Source organism: Rhipicephalus microplus, chromosome 8 (genome assembly GCF_043290135.1).
Source record: "Rhipicephalus microplus isolate Deutch F79 chromosome 8, USDA_Rmic, whole genome shotgun sequence".
Classification (NCBI taxonomy): domain Eukaryota; kingdom Metazoa; phylum Arthropoda; class Arachnida; order Ixodida; family Ixodidae; genus Rhipicephalus; species Rhipicephalus microplus.
In genome coordinates, this window is record NC_134707.1 from 17,447,051 (window position 1) to 17,466,543 (window position 19,493).

Below are 19,493 nucleotides of genomic sequence, written 5' to 3' on the forward strand. Positions count from 1 at the left end.
GTTTTATCTAGGTATCTATCTGTGCAGTCGCCTAAATCTGAATGCTCTCGTGATTGCTTCCTTAACTTGGTATAGACTTGAAATGGTATGAAAGGGTCATCGGGTTTGACGAGTACAGGACTATTTGCTCATGACATCAGCAACACGAAAATCCTGTCACCTAAATTGGAAACTCCCCTCCCCCTATCCGACATGTGCGGCACGTATACCCGTATACCACGGCCGCGGTATGCGGGTATACGCCACAAGTGTTTGACAGTTTTTATCTACTGAGCAACGGCAAGATCATACTGGTATTTTACTAGCGAAAGAGTTCGGCAAAATACCTAAAAGCGCCTACCGCTATTTAAAAGGTCACGTGAGATGCGGTGAGCAGGGCTAGGGCGTGGGAACTGTCTAGCGCTAGTCCCCAAAAGTAAAAGTAAAAACAGCATTAACTTATGCGTGAGTGAATGATGTGTGTTCACCGTGCGGCAATATACAATCAGGGGTTGTTTTCTGAAACCACTGTGAAGCGAGGGTACATCCTTAAATATTTCGACTTCGTGATCAGGCAGGTCCTCGCTCATATATATGGTGCAATTGAGTCAGTCCTCTCGCTATTTGAAAGGACAAGCATGACGACAACAAAGAATGAGAATAACCTCATTGGTATGACTAAAATTATTGCATTATGCTATTAGACAGGAGGAGGTCATGAAGTCAAGCACTGCAGTAGGACCTCCTCTGCAAATTAGAGATGATAAGTATGCTACATCAGTTTATGCATATCAAACACAATGAACACCTGTTAGTCAGCATTTTTAAAGATAGACAGATAAACAGACAGACAGACAGACAGACAGACAGACAGACAGACAGACAGACAGACAGACAGACAGACAGATAAACAGACAGACAGACAGACAGACAGACAGACAGACAGACAGACAGATAGACAGATAGATAGATAGATAGATAGATAGATAGATAGATAGATAGATAGATAGATAGATAGATAGATAGATAGATAGATAGATAGATAGATAGATAGATAGATAGATAGATAGATAGATAGATAGATAGATAGATAGATAGACAAGACAGACAGATAAGACAGACAGACAAGACAGACAGACAAGACAGACAGATAAGACAGACAGATAAGACAGACAGATAAGACAGACAGATAAGACAGACAGACAGACAGACAGACAGACAGACAGACAGACAGACAGACAGACAGGCAGGCAGGCAGACAGACAGACAGACAGACAGACAGACAGACAGACAGACAGACAGACAGACAGACAGATAGATAGATAGATAGATAGATAGATAGATAGATAGATAGATAGATAGATAGATAGATAGATAGATAGATAGATAGATAGATAGATAGATAGATAGATAGATAGATAGATAGACAGACAGACAGACAGACAGACAGACAGACAGACAGACAGACAGACAGACAGACAGACAGACAGACAGACAGACAGACAGACGGATAGATAGATAGATAGATAGATAGATAGATAGATAGATAGATAGATAGATAGATAGATAGATAGATAGATAGATAGATAGATAGATAGATAGATAGATAGATAGATAGATAGATAGATAGATAGATAGATAGATAGATAGATAGATAGATAGATAGATAGATAGATAGATAGATAGATAGATAGATAGATAGATAGATAGATAGATAGATAGATAGATAGATAGATAGATAGATAGATACGCCACGTCGCAAGCTCCCCGAAGAATCAGCTGTCCCTGGAAAACGTGCTACCCCACAGAGTGTCCAATCATCGGCACAGATTTAAAGCGCTCCCTCCAATATAGCGATGTAGTACCCATATCGTCGCTAATCCCAGTTGACAGAAGACGAACCAACGTATTCAGTCTTCCGCTTAGGCACAACTGTGCAGGGTCGCCAACGTGGACTGCCATTAGCATACGGGCCCCTCCGACGTAGCTCCGAACGCGAAGGATGCCGGAATAAAGTGGCTAGGAGTGGTGGTCGACGTGTTCTTCCTTTGGCATTTGGTTCGGTTTCCGCTACAGCAGTGCACCAGAAGCGTAACGTCTAATGCGAAAGGATCGAGTAGCTGTCAGCTGTGGTTGCGTTGACCATGGACGCTACTCTTCTCTCCCTTTCTCATCTTCAGATTGACTCTCCCATTACCCGACAGAGGATGTGCCATGCTCTCGACTAAGGACTGCATAAATAGCGCCACCTCCTCTCTTCATCATTGGTGAGTTCTGGACTCTTGTAGCGGAACATCCAACGAAGAAAGTTGCGGTCTGGTGAGGGCAGTGGAACGTGTTTTCCCGAGATCATGGGCGACAGGCCTCACATCGTTGCCGATGTATACAAAAGGGATGCCAGCGATTCTCTTAATTTTCTTACTCCAAGACACGCTGAGTGCAAGTGAAGTGCTAGTACTCGGAGTCAGACTTGTGTCAGTTTCCCAGAAGGATGGCCATATGATGGAGGCTGGCAGAATTTCAGCGCTTCGTGACTTGAAAGCTCGACTTCATTTCGCAGAATACTACATTTCATGTACCGTGTATTACGTACACTATCCTCCACATACTAAACGGCTATTGTGCGTCTACGCTTGATATAATGTCACATTGTCGTGACGCTCACGAAGGCAGCAGTCGGTATGTCCAAGTTGAAACGGCTCATTTGGCCGAACTTGAGGCCGGTATATGGAAAATCAGACTACATTAATACACACTAGCACTGATAGCGGCGTACAGGTCATCGGTCGTCTATATTCTGATCCACGGCAAGGCACGTCGGTATTTATACATGCGACGTCAAACACCAGTGATGAAGCGCAGACCACTTCATCACTAGTGGCCGCGCTTGTTCTGGAATCAAGTCAGCTGTTCGAATTTGCGCGCTCAAGCCTAAGAACAACGGACTTCCACAAACATGAAATGCTAAAATACTAATAGGGTGGACCTTCAGTGCGAACGAATTGAGTCTCGAGGATGAGATGGTGTCTGTAGGAAGAAGGATTGAAAGCGACAGAGAAACGCCCTCGGTCGTGTTTGAACGCGGGGAAGTTTGTGGGTTCCTTGAAGAAGCACTGTGGCGCATTATCAAGGAATGTTCGCATTGGACTAATTATGTTTTACGCTCATTTATACACAATGGGCAAAGTTGTAACACTCTTTTCAAAACAAGTAAGTAGCAAGAAAGGTACGAAAGCATAATATAAGCCTAAATGCTGATTAGTTCTCCCCAAATCACCCTCCTTATTATTTACCACGAAGCATAGAGTACTAAACTTCGTGGGCCCGCAGAGGATGGTTTCGCATATTGAGTTCTGTGAGGCAAGTGTGAAACGTTCGAAAACTTTAGTTGATTCAGCCTCTAGCCGCCATCTGTCGGCGTTCTCCCCACTCAAGTATGGCCTCCTAGATGGTCGGCTGAATCCAGATCAATACCATCAAGCCCCCTGGGTCCAACAGGCCACAAAGCAGCAATGCGACATGACCGACATTTGGTGTTCCTTCTTGTTACGTGGAACGCGCTGCAATGCATCTCAAACAAATTCTGTAAGAACGAGTAAATTTTTTTGAGCTTCACCACATTGATGAACTGTATGGAAGTAAAGTAGATCACAAGTTACGTTATTGCGATTATTCGTATTGGGAGTGATTGAACGTGCGGACTGACAAGTAACTAATCAACCGTTTCACCGGCAAGGTTGTTTGGAAAATAGCTTTTATTATTATGTATTTATTTACAGTTACTTCTATCACCATTTGGGTATTTTAGCAGGGTGATACATAAACTTAAGTGTTGAGAAAAAAAAATTGCCCGCAGCTTCCCTCGGGGGAACACTGAGGAGGATGCGGAGCATATAATTTGTTAACGGGGTGTTAAAGTGCGACTTACTTGGGTCGATAGCTAAATTGGTTAACGTGGTTGTGAAATGGGGTGTTAAATTGCGACTTACTTGGGTCGCTGGCTAAATTGGTTAACGTGGTTGTAGGAGGGGTGTTAAATGAGTGAACACGTACGACACGTATGCGAAAGGGCGGTGTTTATTTATTGCGACGAACTTTGAGCACAATGGCTTTTAGATGCCACTTTGGCCGGCGCTGGTCGAAGGGACGTCGATCATTGCGACCTCGGACGTCGACGCGCCGTACAAACCAACCGACGAGCGGCAACTGAGCGAGCGAGCACCGACCTTGACTATATATACAGCGCAACGGCGCATGCACTGTCAGCTGTCGAATGTTCGAGAAGGGGGAGAAGCGCAACGGCGCATGCGCGCGCGTCAGCTGCCGATGTTCTCGAAGCGCGACGGCGCATGCGCACGCGTCAGCTGCCGATGTTCTCGAAGCGTGACGGCGCATGCGCGCTACATTATACAGCTAGCGAATGTTCGTGAAGAGGAGAAGCGCACGCGGTGTGTAGAGGAGGAAGGGATGCACAGATGGTGGAAGAAGGAGGAGGAAGCTTGCGGACGGCGCCGCACTACAAGCCTCGAGTATTAGATGCTCCGCATCTAAAACAATGGTAAGTACATTGACGAAAAAAAAAACATGCATGATGTGTAGCACAGATTGCCACTAAATAGGAAAAAAAAATACAGCTAATGTATACAAGATTGCAAGTATGCAAGCACGTACGGTAGAACGTGGTGCTGTTTATTTTGAAAGCATACCGTTCAGCTGTGCTGAGAGCAATGCGAAAGAGGGCGCTGAAAGTAATTCACGATTTAATTTATTCCACTCAGCTATAATGCGAGCAACAAATAATTACTTAAAACAATTATTTTGCGTGGGAAATCGGCTGATGGATCATGTCTATACCTAGTAGAGTAGCAGGAAGAAAATGAAAAAATGTCGGCTATATTTACTTGATAATGACCCTTAATTAGTTGATATAAAATTTCAGTCTTGCATTGCGGTGCCTTATTGATAACGGTGAAACTTGGGCTCTATTTAAAAGGTCTGTAACAGATGTCCTTAAGAAAATATTATAAACAAAACGCACTGCTCTTTTGCGCTCTTTCTAATTTCTTATTGTTAGTCTTCGTGAAAGGGTCCTATATTACAGGGGCGTAATTTAATATTGGCAGGACAATTGATTTGTACGCTAAAAGACGGACAGAAGGTGTGGTGAACTTGAGAACATGACGCAGAAAAAAAATCACAGCAAATCCACGACGTGCATAACGATGAGTGGGGTGAAGCGTCCGTCCGTCCGTTTGTTCTTGCTTCCGTCTGTGCGACCGTCCAAGCGTCCACCCGTCCACCCATGCGTCCGTTCATGCGTCCGTTCATGCATCCGTCCATCTGTGCGTCTATCCGTGCGTCCGTCCATGCGTCCGTCCATGCTTCCGTCCATCCATGCGTCTCTCCGTGCACCCATTCATCCGTGCGTCCGCCCATGCATCTGTCTGTCTGCCCATCTAGTGAACACTCCATATATCACCATCTCGCATCTTTTCATCGTATATTCAGCGTATAGAAGTACCGCCATCCAAAGGACATTGCAAGGACTAAACAAGATGTGGCACTCAACCACTTTCTTACGGCCTGCGCTTCGTGTCTACTTCCCACCTTTTGACGCCTCTGGTTCTTGGCTATATACTAGTTCACTATACATATGGCACTGCGGCCCAACCCAGAAGGTTACACCCAGCGAGTTTAACGTGGCAACCCTTTCTTGTCACATAGTTCTCAAAGTGCTTCCTTCTTACGTTAGTTTTTTTTTTTTAGTAAGCATCAATTCAAGGCCGATGGGGACGTGCCGGTTGATCTACAACAGGTGCGAGCGCTTGGTTCCAGCGCGAGTTTCTTTCTCTGGAATGGAATATTCCGCGTCGTGTCTTGACTGTCTGTTTAACTCGAACCTCTCGGCGCACGCAGTCAACGTAGAAAACAACCAAGCGTCCGCTTGTTAAAGGCTAGCATAGACCTAGAAGCAATCTATAAAGAACCTGCATCACCTAGCTGAGACCCAAAAACAACCTAGAAGCAACCTGATATGAGAATTCAGAGTTGCCCAGTTTCACTATTTCAAGCCTTTCGTGGCTTCGTACAAGCTTCTTTTTTTTTTTTCATTCGCACACGAGAGTGGCGAAGCTTTATCAATCGTCACAACTGCGTCCAATCAGGAAGGCACCATATTAAGCGAGGGAGCCAATAACGAATGTGTGCAGAGTGTAATATACAACTTCCAAAACAGCGGCAGTGATTTTCTGTGCAACGGCCTGTGTACGAAATTTGTACAGGAACAGATACTACGCTATTGGTAACGTATGATGGCTTCACTGCGCAGGTAAGTCGTGCTTACACTTGCTGGACAAGATAACGTATCGCCCACGTCCCACAGAACATGAGCTTTTCAACAATGCTCAGCCGGTTAAGCTGTACTAACAATAAAACCAAAAGAAAAAAAAACACTTCGGAACGACCTCTCCCTTGTCTTTCTAGAGAATAGCGGAGCATCCAAATCAACGCGTCTTGGCAAATACATCTCTAGCGCATGTGCAGTGTATTCATTTCTTCACATGTCTATTTTTTATTTATTTCACATGTTTATTTTTTTTTCACATCACTATATGGGCTGCCAGGTGAAGTTTCTAGTGTGTTCAATGCATCAGCGATTTTTGGTTGTCAAATAAAACAAACATGGCCTCCAATAAGTTGAACTGAACATATCGGCTGAGCTTCTAACGCGTTGCAAACAGCTATATGCTGTCCCACAATAGACTTACGTAGGCAGATAACGAAGCATATGTTGAGCCGAGTAATCTTATACTTTTTTTTATATCCGGAGCACTACTATGGTGATAACTCTTTACACATATTGCAACTTATTTATTTTATGTCATATATTGTCTAACACGAGATGTAAAAATGAAAGACCGTTTCAAGTGATTGCAATATTCAGGCTCGGATGACACAGCACCTTCTGGTTCTCTCTCAAGGGCGTAGTCAGGGGGCCCGAGGCGAAGACGTTAGAGCGCAACCAACCCACTCCACTCAGCCACCTCTCCCATGTGGTTACGTATATCCGTAAGAGCATACTAACCCACACACAAGCGCACAAATTATGGGCCTGCTCGAAACAAAACGAAATCTAGGTGACACCTCTAGATTCTGTGGTCTGCTTCCGCAGTTGGCCGTCGCCAGTACTTTCAGCAGACCTCCTTATTTGTTCGGGAATGCTGTTTGATGCAGTTTAAGAAGCCTAAACTTAATGAAAATGGTAGGCGTACTCACGTTCTAAGTCTTGCAAGTTCTCCGTAACAGTCTATCGGGGGGCTAGTGCGCTTCAAAGCTCGTAAAACTGCACGCACAAGCAATGGCGAAAAAAGCAAACTAGAGCGAAATGGCTTTCACTTGCAAGTTTCGTATGAAAGACTGTTCACCCCGAGCAGACATAGAGAAGCGCTATCACCGCATACTAAAGTAAAACAAAGAAAACGAAGCAAAGCGGAATAAAGGATTACACTTGCTCTTTCTCTTTTTTTTGTGTCCAACAAAACTAATCGTCATATCTATCTCGCGTGCCTTTCTTTGCGTTATCGTTCTGCACCCCGCAAGTGCACGTCGCAACGAATGAGCGCGTTATCAGCGTGAAGCAGCGTTCTTGACTGGAAGGTGGCGAGCGCCAAGTTTTCAAGAAAGGAAACGCAATTGCAAGCTAGACGATGATAATCCGCTAATAAATTATGATGATGATGATGATAACGGGGATGATGATGATGGTGGTGGTGATGATGATGATGATGATGATGATGATGATGGTGGTGGTGGTGGTGGTGGTGGTGGTGGTGGTGATGATGATGATGATGATGATGATGATGATGATGATGATGATGATGATGTGCAGTTTTCCAACAGCAGACTCTGGAAACTGCTGACTTGCGCCATACCAAGCCAGGTATTTGAGTGCATTCAGAAAGATCTTTTACATTTACAATGACCAAGATCTTTTACATTTACAGAGACATTTACAATGTCCATGAAAAACATACCATGGATGTCCACACGAGATTTGTGGTTCACTGGGGATAGCTCGAAGGCAAAAGGCATAAAATGGAATGAAAAGTACAATATTTTGGTCCTGCAGGACGTGCTTGGCACGTAGTCGGTGTCTCCTACCTAGGAAGAGACAGGGAATACGTGGCGGAGCAAACGGAGTCTTCTTTTTCTTTATTGGTTCATGTACCGATCCTCGACCGCCCTTCTCCGACACCATCTAGCGCCCAACGTGATGTTCAACTCTCTCCACGATAGTCTTCCACAGTGGTGTAGCGGTTAAGGTGCTCGGCAGCTGACTCGAAGGTCGCGGGTTCAGTCACGACGGCTGCGTCAGTCGAGGCCCATGTGCTGTGTGACGTCAGCGCACGTTAAGCAATTCGCTGGTGACTTTGCCTTGATGAGTAACCTATAGGAGACGAATTACACCTCATGATTACTGAACTGGACACGGAAAGCAGAAGGGTAGGTCTGAAAGTCATGCACAAATCTAAAGTAATGAGCGACAGTCTCGGCAGGAAACAGCTCTTTCCGATGGGTGGGGAGACGCTGAAGTTGTAAATAGGGAGCTTTTATGTGGGCGCGTCACCGTTAGACGCGCGCAGAGAAAGCTCCCTAGTTGTAAAGGAATATGTCCTTAAAACAGATAGTGACCGCGTAGCCGAACCATCAAAGTGATATAACTAGAACAATAAGAATGGGGTGGGTCAAAATCGGCAAGCATTCTCAAATCGTGAATGGTAAATTAATCTGCCACTAACCTTCAAGAGGAAGGCATACAACAGCTGCATTTTACCGCTACTTACCTACGGATCAGAAACCTGGAGGCTTCCAAAGAGCGTTCAGCCTAAAGTTAGGACGATGCAGCGAGTGATTGAAAGAAAAAAAAATGGCCCCATATCTGCATGTTAATCTGCAAATGTTGTCGAAAGACGATAGTTTTGCGTGTGGAGAGAGTGAACAAGAGATTTATTTGATGTTCTGCGCAAGAAAATCGGTGAATGGTATTCTGGGGGCGCTGTGTTAGAGCGCCTCGAGCGTGCAGCAGAGGCGAACGAGCGCATCAAGTCATGTTACACATGATGCATGAGCGCCATCTGGCAGTTTTCTTGGAAAACGGAGCGCGTGGCTCTGAGGCAGGTGTGCGCACCCGTCTCAGAGGTGATAAGGTGTAGAACGCATGGCGACGGGAAGGTGCCACCACCATCTCGTCTTAGCAAAGTATTGGAAACACTCGCGTCTTCGAGCAAGCATTGCATGGTCAGCGCAACGTGATAAGCGCTACTGGCCTTAAAATTACTTATGTATGCCTTTTTTTAGTAAAAGACGCACATGCAGAATACATACGTGTTGTTATAGTGCCCCAGACATGCGCAACAATTGCTTTTAAATGGACAATTGCACAAGTACGAACGCTAAATATTATGCAACATTGGTGGGCGGTGCGGATAGGGTCGGTCGTTTCGAGTACCTGGTGCCCTTAAGAGTAGACAAATAGACAAATGTACAGACAGACAGGGGGACTAAGCTTTTTGCGTCTAAGGTCCCCAACAAATACTATCGTCTTTAAAATGATAGGTGCAACCCTAACCCTCTCATGCATACGAACCTCATATGAGGACAGATATTTCTCTTCCTACAAAAGTCGTCCAGTTACTTAATCGTAGCGAGCCTTTAGCCGCATGGTGACTCAGTTGAGAACACGCCAATGTTCCTCTCTTGTTTCACAGATGGTGCTCGCTGTCCATGTTTCTGAAGCTCCAGGTTCTTACGGAGAGTAGGCTTGTCCGAGGTCGCTGAATGTTCGTAACAAACAAAAAATAATTGCTAGACATGCTCTGATGCTCTTAAATTATAAATACATATGTGTTAAAAGAACAACACTTGAACAGTACTAGCTCCTTTTGTTGGCGTTTTTTTCTCGGCTACGCGCTCTTTAGAAGGTATAAAACAAGTATCCGCAAGTGGGCACATTATGCATGAAAGATGTAGACTCATCTGCAGCGCCACCAAATAGAAAGGCTTCCGCAGAAAGCCAGCCCGAGCTTAAAGTGCTTGCATTTTCCCGCGCTGGACATGTACTGTCAAGTCTGCATTTGCGGGATTTTTTTTTGCTTTTCGATGTGTGTAAGACTCGCACTTTCGTCGACCGTGCAAGAAACAATACAGAAATTACGTGCAAAACAAGAGGCGCTACCTACGAATGAATCTGCTTCCATCTACTGAATGCAGCAGTTGTCGACGCATGGCTTTTGTGGAGGTGGGACAAAGGCATGGACCGACACGAGTTCCGAAGTCGCGTTGACAAGGCGCTCATATTCCGCGGTGAAGCATTTCAGATCTCGAAGCAACGAGGCCGGCCATGAAACGATTCGTCGCCCGTGTCCATGAAAAAGGGAGTTCAGCCCCACATGCCCCCTGGAAAATAGGTTAGACAGTGGGCGCCATTTCCCAAAGAAGAGCGAACAGATGTACGCCAGTCGCTGTCGAAGCCTTGACTGCTGCAGTAAGACAAGGTATCTCTACGGTCGCTGCAACATGCCTTTATATCCCGAGTGCTTCCAGTCCTTCCACAGCGCATAAGCGAAGCATGCAAGACCGATCGTCAGCATTTCAGTTTGAAATGTAACTATTTCTTTCAATGTTCTACATATATTTCATGTGTACTGATGCGAAATACTCATGTCGGCTTACAGGAGGTTGTTTTCATATGGTGACACATCAGAAATCTGATACAGAGGCATTTGATTGCGTTGAATAAATTTTCTCATGACCTTTGTGGCATCCAGCAATAGGTTTAGGCCAAAAATATATATTTTCTCTTCTAGATTCAATTCATGCATCAGAGCGTTGAGGGACAAAAAGGAAGCAGAGTTTCTAAGGGAACAAACTGGGCTTAAGGATATCATAGTTGAAATCAAGAAGAAGAAATGGGCACGGTCCAAGCACGTAACATGTAGGCAGGATAACCACTGGTCATTAAGGGTAACTGACTGGATTCCCAGAGAAGGCAGGTGCACGAAGGGGAGACAGAAAGTTAGGTGGGCCGATGAGATTAAAAAGCTCGCAGGCATATTGCCGCAGCAGAAAGCACAGTACCGGGTTGATTGGTGGATCTTGGGAGAGGCTTTTGCCCTGCAGTAGGCGTAGCCAGGCTCATGATGCTATGCCTTTAAAGCAAGTATTAATCAGGTGGCGTGAAGACACCAGTAATAAAAACAAAAAAGTGTTCGTTTCGTTTAGATTTCTCAGTATATTTATTTTACACAAAGGAAAACAAGGAAGAAAAACACTCGGAATTCTCACACACAACATTCAACATTTTTTTTACGCACCGCTAGACTCTCAGCCAGGCGAATTGTTTAAACACTGGGGCATGTTACAAACAAAAATAGAACAAATTTATTTAGGTGCTTACGTTGACACGAGCAACATTGCACAACCCGTGCGACCCACTGTTGTGAGTCGCGAGCATCCCAAGTGCATCTCGCAACCCAGTTCTTACGTCGCAAGCAACCCACCATCTATTCAGGGCTCCCTGACGTTGACGAACACGGCGACAATACGACGGTTAAGACGCCAAACAACTATTGTCGTGCTCGCCAACTCAAGGTTACGTGTGAGTTGCGAGTAACCCGTTCGCATCTTGCAACCCAATGTGTGATCTCTCCGGAATTGCCTGGGTTCCAGCGTTTCTTATAAGGCGAGAATCGTTTGGGTTGCTAGCAACCCACTCCTATTTTGCAATTCACTGCGTGTGTTCGGAGTTGCCAGACGCAGACAAAACACTGCGATATATTTTTCAGTTAAGGGCAAGGAGAGAGCCACTATGACTTAGGAAAACAGTGAGAGCGTCTCACACGCTAACTCGAACTTCGCTTATGTAAATGATGAACCATACTTGCATTGATATACTTCACACTGACGACTAGACATCGGAACTAAACTTTCTGTGACAAGGCATAAAAATGAAAAATAAAACGCAGATATAGCAGATATTCAAGCACAACAGCAAGGGAATATAAAAGTACAAAAAGCTCACGCGGATGAGCTAGTACAAAACAGTTGCGCGAGGTTCTTCAATGAAACCTCAAAAAGCGCGGAAGATTTAGCAAAAGTTCGCATGACATGCATAATATGTTACATTAAGAAGCATTTTCGTTACAATAATTGACTGTTACTGATAAATGAAGGTTCAGAAAGAAACTTAATTCAGAAATACGTGACTACAAATTTAGGGCATTCACAATAGCACATTTCTATTGGAGATGAGCTCTGCAATGCGGTCCGCAGAAGGCGTAATAGCTATTTACACTGTATAGAACAAACACACACTATATTCATTTACAGTTGACTTATCCATCCTATGTACAAATGTTATGTATATATTTATATGTAGCCCACAGCGGTAACTGACAAATACATTTCGCGAGTATGTGTGATGTACAGAGAGTAATGGCAAATGAACCGCAACTCAATTAAAAACCAACACAGTTCTCTTTTTGTGTGTGGACCAAACTACCTCGATTTCGATAGCTTGTTGGAACACGCAGCACGCCAAGAGACTGCAAGAGCCTAAACATGGGTAATCAAACAGTGCTAAGCTTTTTGGGTAAGTCAAACACAAAAAGACATATGTAAGAAAATTGTTGTAGTATTTCTGCATGTAAGCCAAGCCTATTAGCATCATTTGATGTCGCACTTATGCAGTACTTAAACTTTTGAGAAGCAGTTCAAAACTGTGAATATGCCTCTGCTACAGAACTTCGCATGGAGCTTCATTCAGGGAAATTAAAGTTGTGCAGAAGTTTCGCTGGTTTGAATATAATTAGCAGTTTTGTAGTTACATGGACCATGCTTAGAGCTAAGAAGTAATGGTTAATGACAAAGGGGACTTCCCAAACACGCATTAGAACTTGTTAAAAGGAAGAGCATAATGATAAGAAAGGATTAAAATGTTAAGATTTACTTGTTTATTAAATGCAATTACTTGTTAAGAGCAGTAATGAGGAAAAATGAAAGCAGAGAAATTTATGAAAGCTGAGATAATGAGCAAAATGGATCGACAAGGCAGTTATTAAAAAAATTCAGTTATATAGGCCACCTTTTTCTACACTGCGATGTTTGTGTGATAAGCAAAAAAGATCACTACGTCCGCGACAAATACATCCCGAAACCAGTTAATGCTCTAACATCCTATCAAATTACGTCCCCAATTTGACGAGTATGGACAGCGAAATGCATTTAGCTTCAAATTATTTTTGTAATCTACGATCTAGCATCGTTATCACATTTTCGATCACCGTGCTCAAGGAATGTTCGGGACATCAGTAGTGTTAAAACAAACGACCTTCCAATTGACGTGCCACAACATTTCAGACACTGCTTGTAGAAAATTTACAAAACACTACAAACAACCTGAGAGGACACAGTTTAAATAAGAGAAGGCGACCCTCAGTGATTGCTTTCTGAATTACAAACACTCTTATAGCACCGACATATCAGTGAACTTATCTTTAGTACCTTAATAAACATGAGCTAACTTTATGTATGAAATTGTTGTGACCATTTCTTACACAGTAAAAAATAACATTAACGTACTTCACAATTGGAGACCACATTTGAATTAGTAAGCACAATGGCTCGTTAACTTTCATGCAATAAATTTTGTTATATCTCTCAATTTGAATGTGAGTACATAAAGTATTAATAGGCGAGAGTTACCGACCAAGCTCGGTTACTACTTCAGGTCGGCACCCTACAAATACCAAGCATTGGACACTTTCTAGGTGAAAATGAATAGTTTCTATTATCAACAAACAAATTTCAGAAAACTGTAGATCATATCTCTCGAGAATTGGAGAAGGGGGAAGCAAAGGTCCCTTGGACGTACAATTATATGCATGCCTCATAAAGTGTATCAAATAGCTAGACAGACACTTTCCCCTCAGATATGTTTTTTTTTTTTTATGTGTCGTGCTTTCTTGTCTCACTGCTTATAGGCTAACACACTTATCTATATTGAAATTCGCACAAAAAGTGTAATGTATTTCTTCCTTCACAAGTGCGTGGGCCTGATGGGAAAACATCAGCAGAAACTTGATCTTTTTATACAATCTCATGTGATTTTTGTGACAATTTAGCACAGGCCCCAAACAAATTTCGAGGTGACTAAATTTTAAGCATTATACAAGCTACTACACGGTGAAAAAATGGCTGAGTACTAAATAACTGCTCCTTAAACTCTGCTTGCTAAACACATCTGCCAAGTGTAATTATGGATTAAGTCATCTGTATTATCCTGTCTGTCACGTACGCTGCAGTTTGTAGGCAAATATTAGTTTGCAGCTTCTACAAGTACGAGCTCTTTTAAGATTCCATGGTAACTTCAATCCATCTTTACCTAGAATGAGTTGGCTGTGCTAAAACGACAAGAACTTCACCACCGATTATTTAAAAGCTTAAGCGAAAGTCTTTTGGGGACAGCTTAAAGTCAGAGTGTTTATCTCTGCATGCATAACTGAAGGCTTTGTTTCTGAAAAATTTGGTATTAATTAGCTTGACCAAATAATAACTATCTGGTAAGTATGATGCCGTTATTTTGACAGAAAACATTTTGGTAGGACAGTCCTTCTGGACATATTTGTTTGACATTGCACAACCCGACAACACACTCAGCTAGACAAGGAATCTCTCAGTAACGAATGTCCTGAATATTTACGTCATCCAGCTCGCTTCAGGTTTAACCTGACTTACGTACTCGTGAACAATACTGGAACGTATTTGTTCTTTGAAACATATTTGCTACGTAGTTGCTGTTTGGCAATAAAATAAGTGTTATTTATGGCATCAGGGCTAGTTCACCTAGACCAATGCATTAAAATATTGGGAGGCAGTGACTGACCACAACTGTGACAAAAAAATAACCTCAGTCCTAACAAACTTCAAATGTAAAAAACTTCTGCAGCACCTCTATTCAACACATTTTGTTGGGCTCAGTGGTTCATATTCTACAAAAAAAAAGATGGCACCAAATGGTCACCTATCTCAGTTACAATGCTGTACATATCATTGTCGACTAATGTACCTGGCTACGATTGCAGCAAACTTCTGCACAGTGCCAATCCAACCATATATGAGCAAGTCAACGAAGTGTCCAAAAAATTAGTTACTAGCTTATGTACGATATGACAATGATTAAGCCCTAATTCACTACTATTTCTTTGAAATTTCTGAGCGATCTGTGTATAGAAACAAATTGAAGATCACTGGCAATACATGAATTGACGAGGTATAATAATTTAGCCATGCAGCAACCACAAAGCAATAAGGGAATGGAGTACTTATGATGAAAACCTCCACTTTAGCCACAGCCTTCGGTTCTTAAAGAAATGGCAAACGCAGTGAACTGCACGAACAGAATACAAAGAACGTACGAGGACAAAATTGGTGTACAAAGTCTCTTAGCCACCCGACGCAGTTATGGGCTGGTTGTTTCACAGACATTTCTGTAGTTATGATACAAAGTGTGATGTCATCGTTTCTGGCTGCGCTCAAAGAAATCAAATCCCATATGAACAAAACGCAATTACAGATGGGGCAGGCAAACTGCTAGACTAGCTACTGATTGCAACTGCGGCACAGAACACTCAAGATGGCACACGACGCAAAATACGTGCGAGAGCACAGCTACCAGCCCTAATCAAAAGATATCAAAGAAAGAGATATTGTCCCAGGCTTTACAACTTTCCACTTTAGTGCAGATAGGAGTCATAGAGGGATGCCCAAAGTGTTTGAAAATTAAGTAAAGCCTACTAGTACCCGCAGCAGTTGTATTATCATGGCAACATCAATTTTACTAACCGATGACGAAGTTGCTTTTGTTCAGATAAAGAACTAATTAGATAAGAAACAAATGTTGGTTGATAAGCTGGGTGAATTTTTCTCCCGGCTTATTTTTTTGCATGTGTCATGCTTCTTTGTATTCATAGTAAAAGCTGTCTTTAGAGTAACAAAATCGGAGAAAAACTGCATGGCTGTTCTGATAACTATGCTTACACCTGGCACTGTGGAAAAACATTTATATGTCAGCTGCTACTTGAGGCGGCAGAGTCAAGTAAAATAAGGTAATAGACGAGTTTTTCAATACTCTCTTTTGAAACAGTATTGGGAATATCTGTCAACACCATTATATCGTAAATAGGCATGGAAGGTCTTGTCTACATATCAATTGAATTGAAACACAATCCCTCTCGCCTTAAGCACCTGCTGACAGATGACTTTCACCTAATTATTGCGCTGACACTGTACGTGTGCCATCTTTCCTTTGCGTTCTTCTGCACCACAGTAGGATGCTGCAATCAGTAGTTATGTACAGCCTGCAGTGGAGTTCATATGCGAGCTGGTTCTTCACGTGCACAGAAAAAGAGAAGCAGGGGAACAACCTCAGGATAGTAAAACAGCTGGACAGAGAATGACTAAGCACTGTCCTTGGCCTACTGTCCTATGGTTCATAGCATTTCCCGTTTTCTATGTACAGCCAGCAGCGCCAACCGCAGCTCTGCTAGACTAGGCCTCATGACTTTAGCTTCCGCGCCACAATGCGATCCCGTGAGGCGTCGTGCAGGGCAGACCCGTTGACGATAACGTGGTGTCCGTTCTCGACCAATGCCGAGGTGGCATTGTTGGCCGCTGGGCTGCTGCCACGGCGTCGGTTGCGACGCGTTTTAGAGAACTCGTCGCCAAACACGTCTCCCGTGCGCAGTGCCGATATGAGGTCGTCGAACTCTCCCTTGTCTGCCACCGTCGTGCCGTTCAGTGCGGCCGGTCCGCCGGCCTTGAGGCTGTTGATGGAGCCGTTGAGCGTTGCCGAACCATTGGCTCGGAGTGCGGCCAGGCCCCGCAGAGTTCCATCCTTGCGTTCTCGCTTCTGCAAGGACAAAACAGAGAAATTGAGCTGAAGATTATTGCTGCAATAAGAGTTCATTATTGTCCCTCAATACTTTGTACGGTCATGAAACTTGACCGTCACGTTCTAGGGGAGCCCACAAAGCTGCCTCACTGCGGCACTACCATAGCTTAGAGGCCACCCTTCTCTGCATTGACTCAAAATATACCTCAGATGCAGCGGCGGCTACATTTTCGATACAGGCGAAAATACTGTAGGCCTGTGTGCTCAGATTTGGGTGAACGCTAAGGAACACCAGCTAGTGGAAATTTCCGTAGCCCTCTATTAGGGCGTCTCTCGTAATCATATGGTGGTTTTTGGATCTTGAACTCGACATACCAAATAACCAGACTTCAGATGCAGCCGGCATGAAGTAAAGGTTTGCATGCGTATCCTGTATCTTTCATCATCGTCATCAGCCTGACCACGCCCATTGCGGGGCAAAGGCTTCTCCCATGATTCGCCAATCAACCCGGTCTTGTGCTTTCTGTGGCCATGTTATACCTGCGAACTTTTTAATCTCATCAATCCACCTAACTTTCTGTTTCTCTATCATGCGCTTCCTTTCTCTGGAAATTCAGTCAGCTATCCTCAATGACCAGCGGTTATCCTGCCTATGTGCTACGTTCCTAGCCCTTATTCATTTCTTCTTGATTTCAACTTCTATATCTTTGACCCCGGCTTGTTCCCTGACCCACCCTACTATCTTTTTGTCTATCACACCTATCATTTTTCTTTCCATCAGTCGCTGCATCGTCCTCAATTTAAGCTGAACCCTCTTTGTAAGCCTACAGGTTTCTGCTCTATAGGTAAGTACCGGCAAGATTCAGCTGTTATACACCTTCCGCTTGAGGATTGATGGCCAATTGCCATTCATGATTTCAGAATAACTGGCGAATGTGATCCACCCCGTTTTCACTATACTAGTTATCTCACTCTCATAGTTTGGCTCCACGGTTACTCCCTGTCATAAGTAGATATATTCCTTAACAACTACCAGGATTTATACACCTATCGCAAAGCGCTGTTTTCTGCCAAGACTTTCTTTAGTGTTATGCATATTATTTTTCAGACCTACTCCTTTGCTTTCTGTGTCCAGTGCAGTAATCATGATATGTAATTCGTCCCCTGAGTTACTCATCAAGGCAATGTCATCAGTGAATCACCGATTTATACGACACTCTTCATTAACTCTTACCTATAACTCTTCCAAATCTATGGCCCTGAAAATCTCCTGTAAACATGCGGTGCAGCATTGGAGAGATCATGTCTTCCTGCTTTAAACCCTTCTTTATAAGGATTCTGTCACTTTCTTTATAGAAAACTATGGTGGCTAAGAATCCACTGTAGATTTCTTCATCATCATCATCATCAGCCTGACTACGTCCACTGCAGGACAAAGGCCTCTCCCATGTTCCGCCAGTTAACCCGGTCCTGTGCTTGCTGCTGCCAATTTATACCCGCAAACTTCTTAATCTCATCTGCCCACCTAACCTTCTGTCTCCCCCAACCCGCTTTCCTTCTCTGGGAATCCAGTCAGTTACCCTTAATGACCAGCGGTTATCCTGTCTACGCGCTACATGTCCGGCCCATGTCCATTTCCTCTTCTTTATTTCAACTATGATATCCTTAACCCCCGTTTGTCCCCTAATCCACTCTGCTTTCTTCTTGTCTCTTAAGGTTACACCTACCATTTTTCTTTCCATTGCTCGCTGCGTCGTCCTCAATTTAAGGTGAACCCTCTTTGTAAGTCTCCAGGTTTCTGCTCCGTAGCTAAGTACCGGCAAGATACAGCTGTTATATACCTTCCTCTTGAGGGATAGTGGCAATCCACCTGTCATAATTTGAGAGTGCTTGCCGAATGTGCTCCACCCCATTCTTATTCTTCTAGTTACTTCAATCTCGTGGTTCGGCTCTGCGGTTATTACCTGCCCTAAGTAGACATAGTCTTTTACAACTTCAAGTGCACTATTACCTATCTCGAAGCGCTGCTCCTTGCCGAGGTTGTTGTACATTACTTTCGTTTTCTGCAGATTAATTTTAAGACTCACCTTTCTGCTCTCCTCGTCTAACTCCGTAATCATGAGTTGCAATTCGTCCCCCGAGTTACTCAGCAATGCAATGTCATCGGCGAAGCGCAGGTTACTAAGGTATTCTCCATTGACTCTTATCCCTAACTGTTCCCATTCTAGGCTTCTGCAAACCTCCTGTAAGCACGCTGTAAATAGCATTGGGGAAATTGTGTCCCCCTGCCTTACACCCTTCTTGATTGGTATTCTGTTGCTTTCTTTATGAAGCACTATGGTAGCAGTTGATCCTCTGTAGATTTCTTCCAGAATGTTTATATATACTTCATCTACGCCCTGATTCCGCAGTGTTTGCATGACGGCTGATATTTCTACTGAATCAAACGCCTTCTCGTAATCTATGAAGGCTATGTATAGTGGTTGGTTATACTCTGAGCATTTCTCTATTACCTGATTGATAGTATGAATGTGGTCAATTGTTGAGTAGCCTGTTCGAAATCCTG

General features: G+C 43.6%; 1 protein-coding gene across 3 annotated transcripts in view; it reads right to left on the minus strand.

Moving 5' to 3' along the window:
• Nucleotides 1-16,231: 16,231 nt before the first annotated feature.
• The window catches only part of DAAM (disheveled-associated activator of morphogenesis-like protein), a 175,721-nt gene continuing 172,459 nt past the window's right edge, over nt 16,232-19,493 (minus strand). For all 3 annotated transcript variants that reach the window (XM_075871187.1, XM_037416310.2, XM_075871185.1), the window contains exon 24: nt 16,232-16,945. In XM_075871187.1, coding sequence (XP_075727302.1) covers nt 16,592-16,945 — 354 coding nt within the window. In that variant the 3' untranslated portion in view covers nt 16,232-16,591. The remainder of the gene's footprint in view (nt 16,946-19,493) is intronic.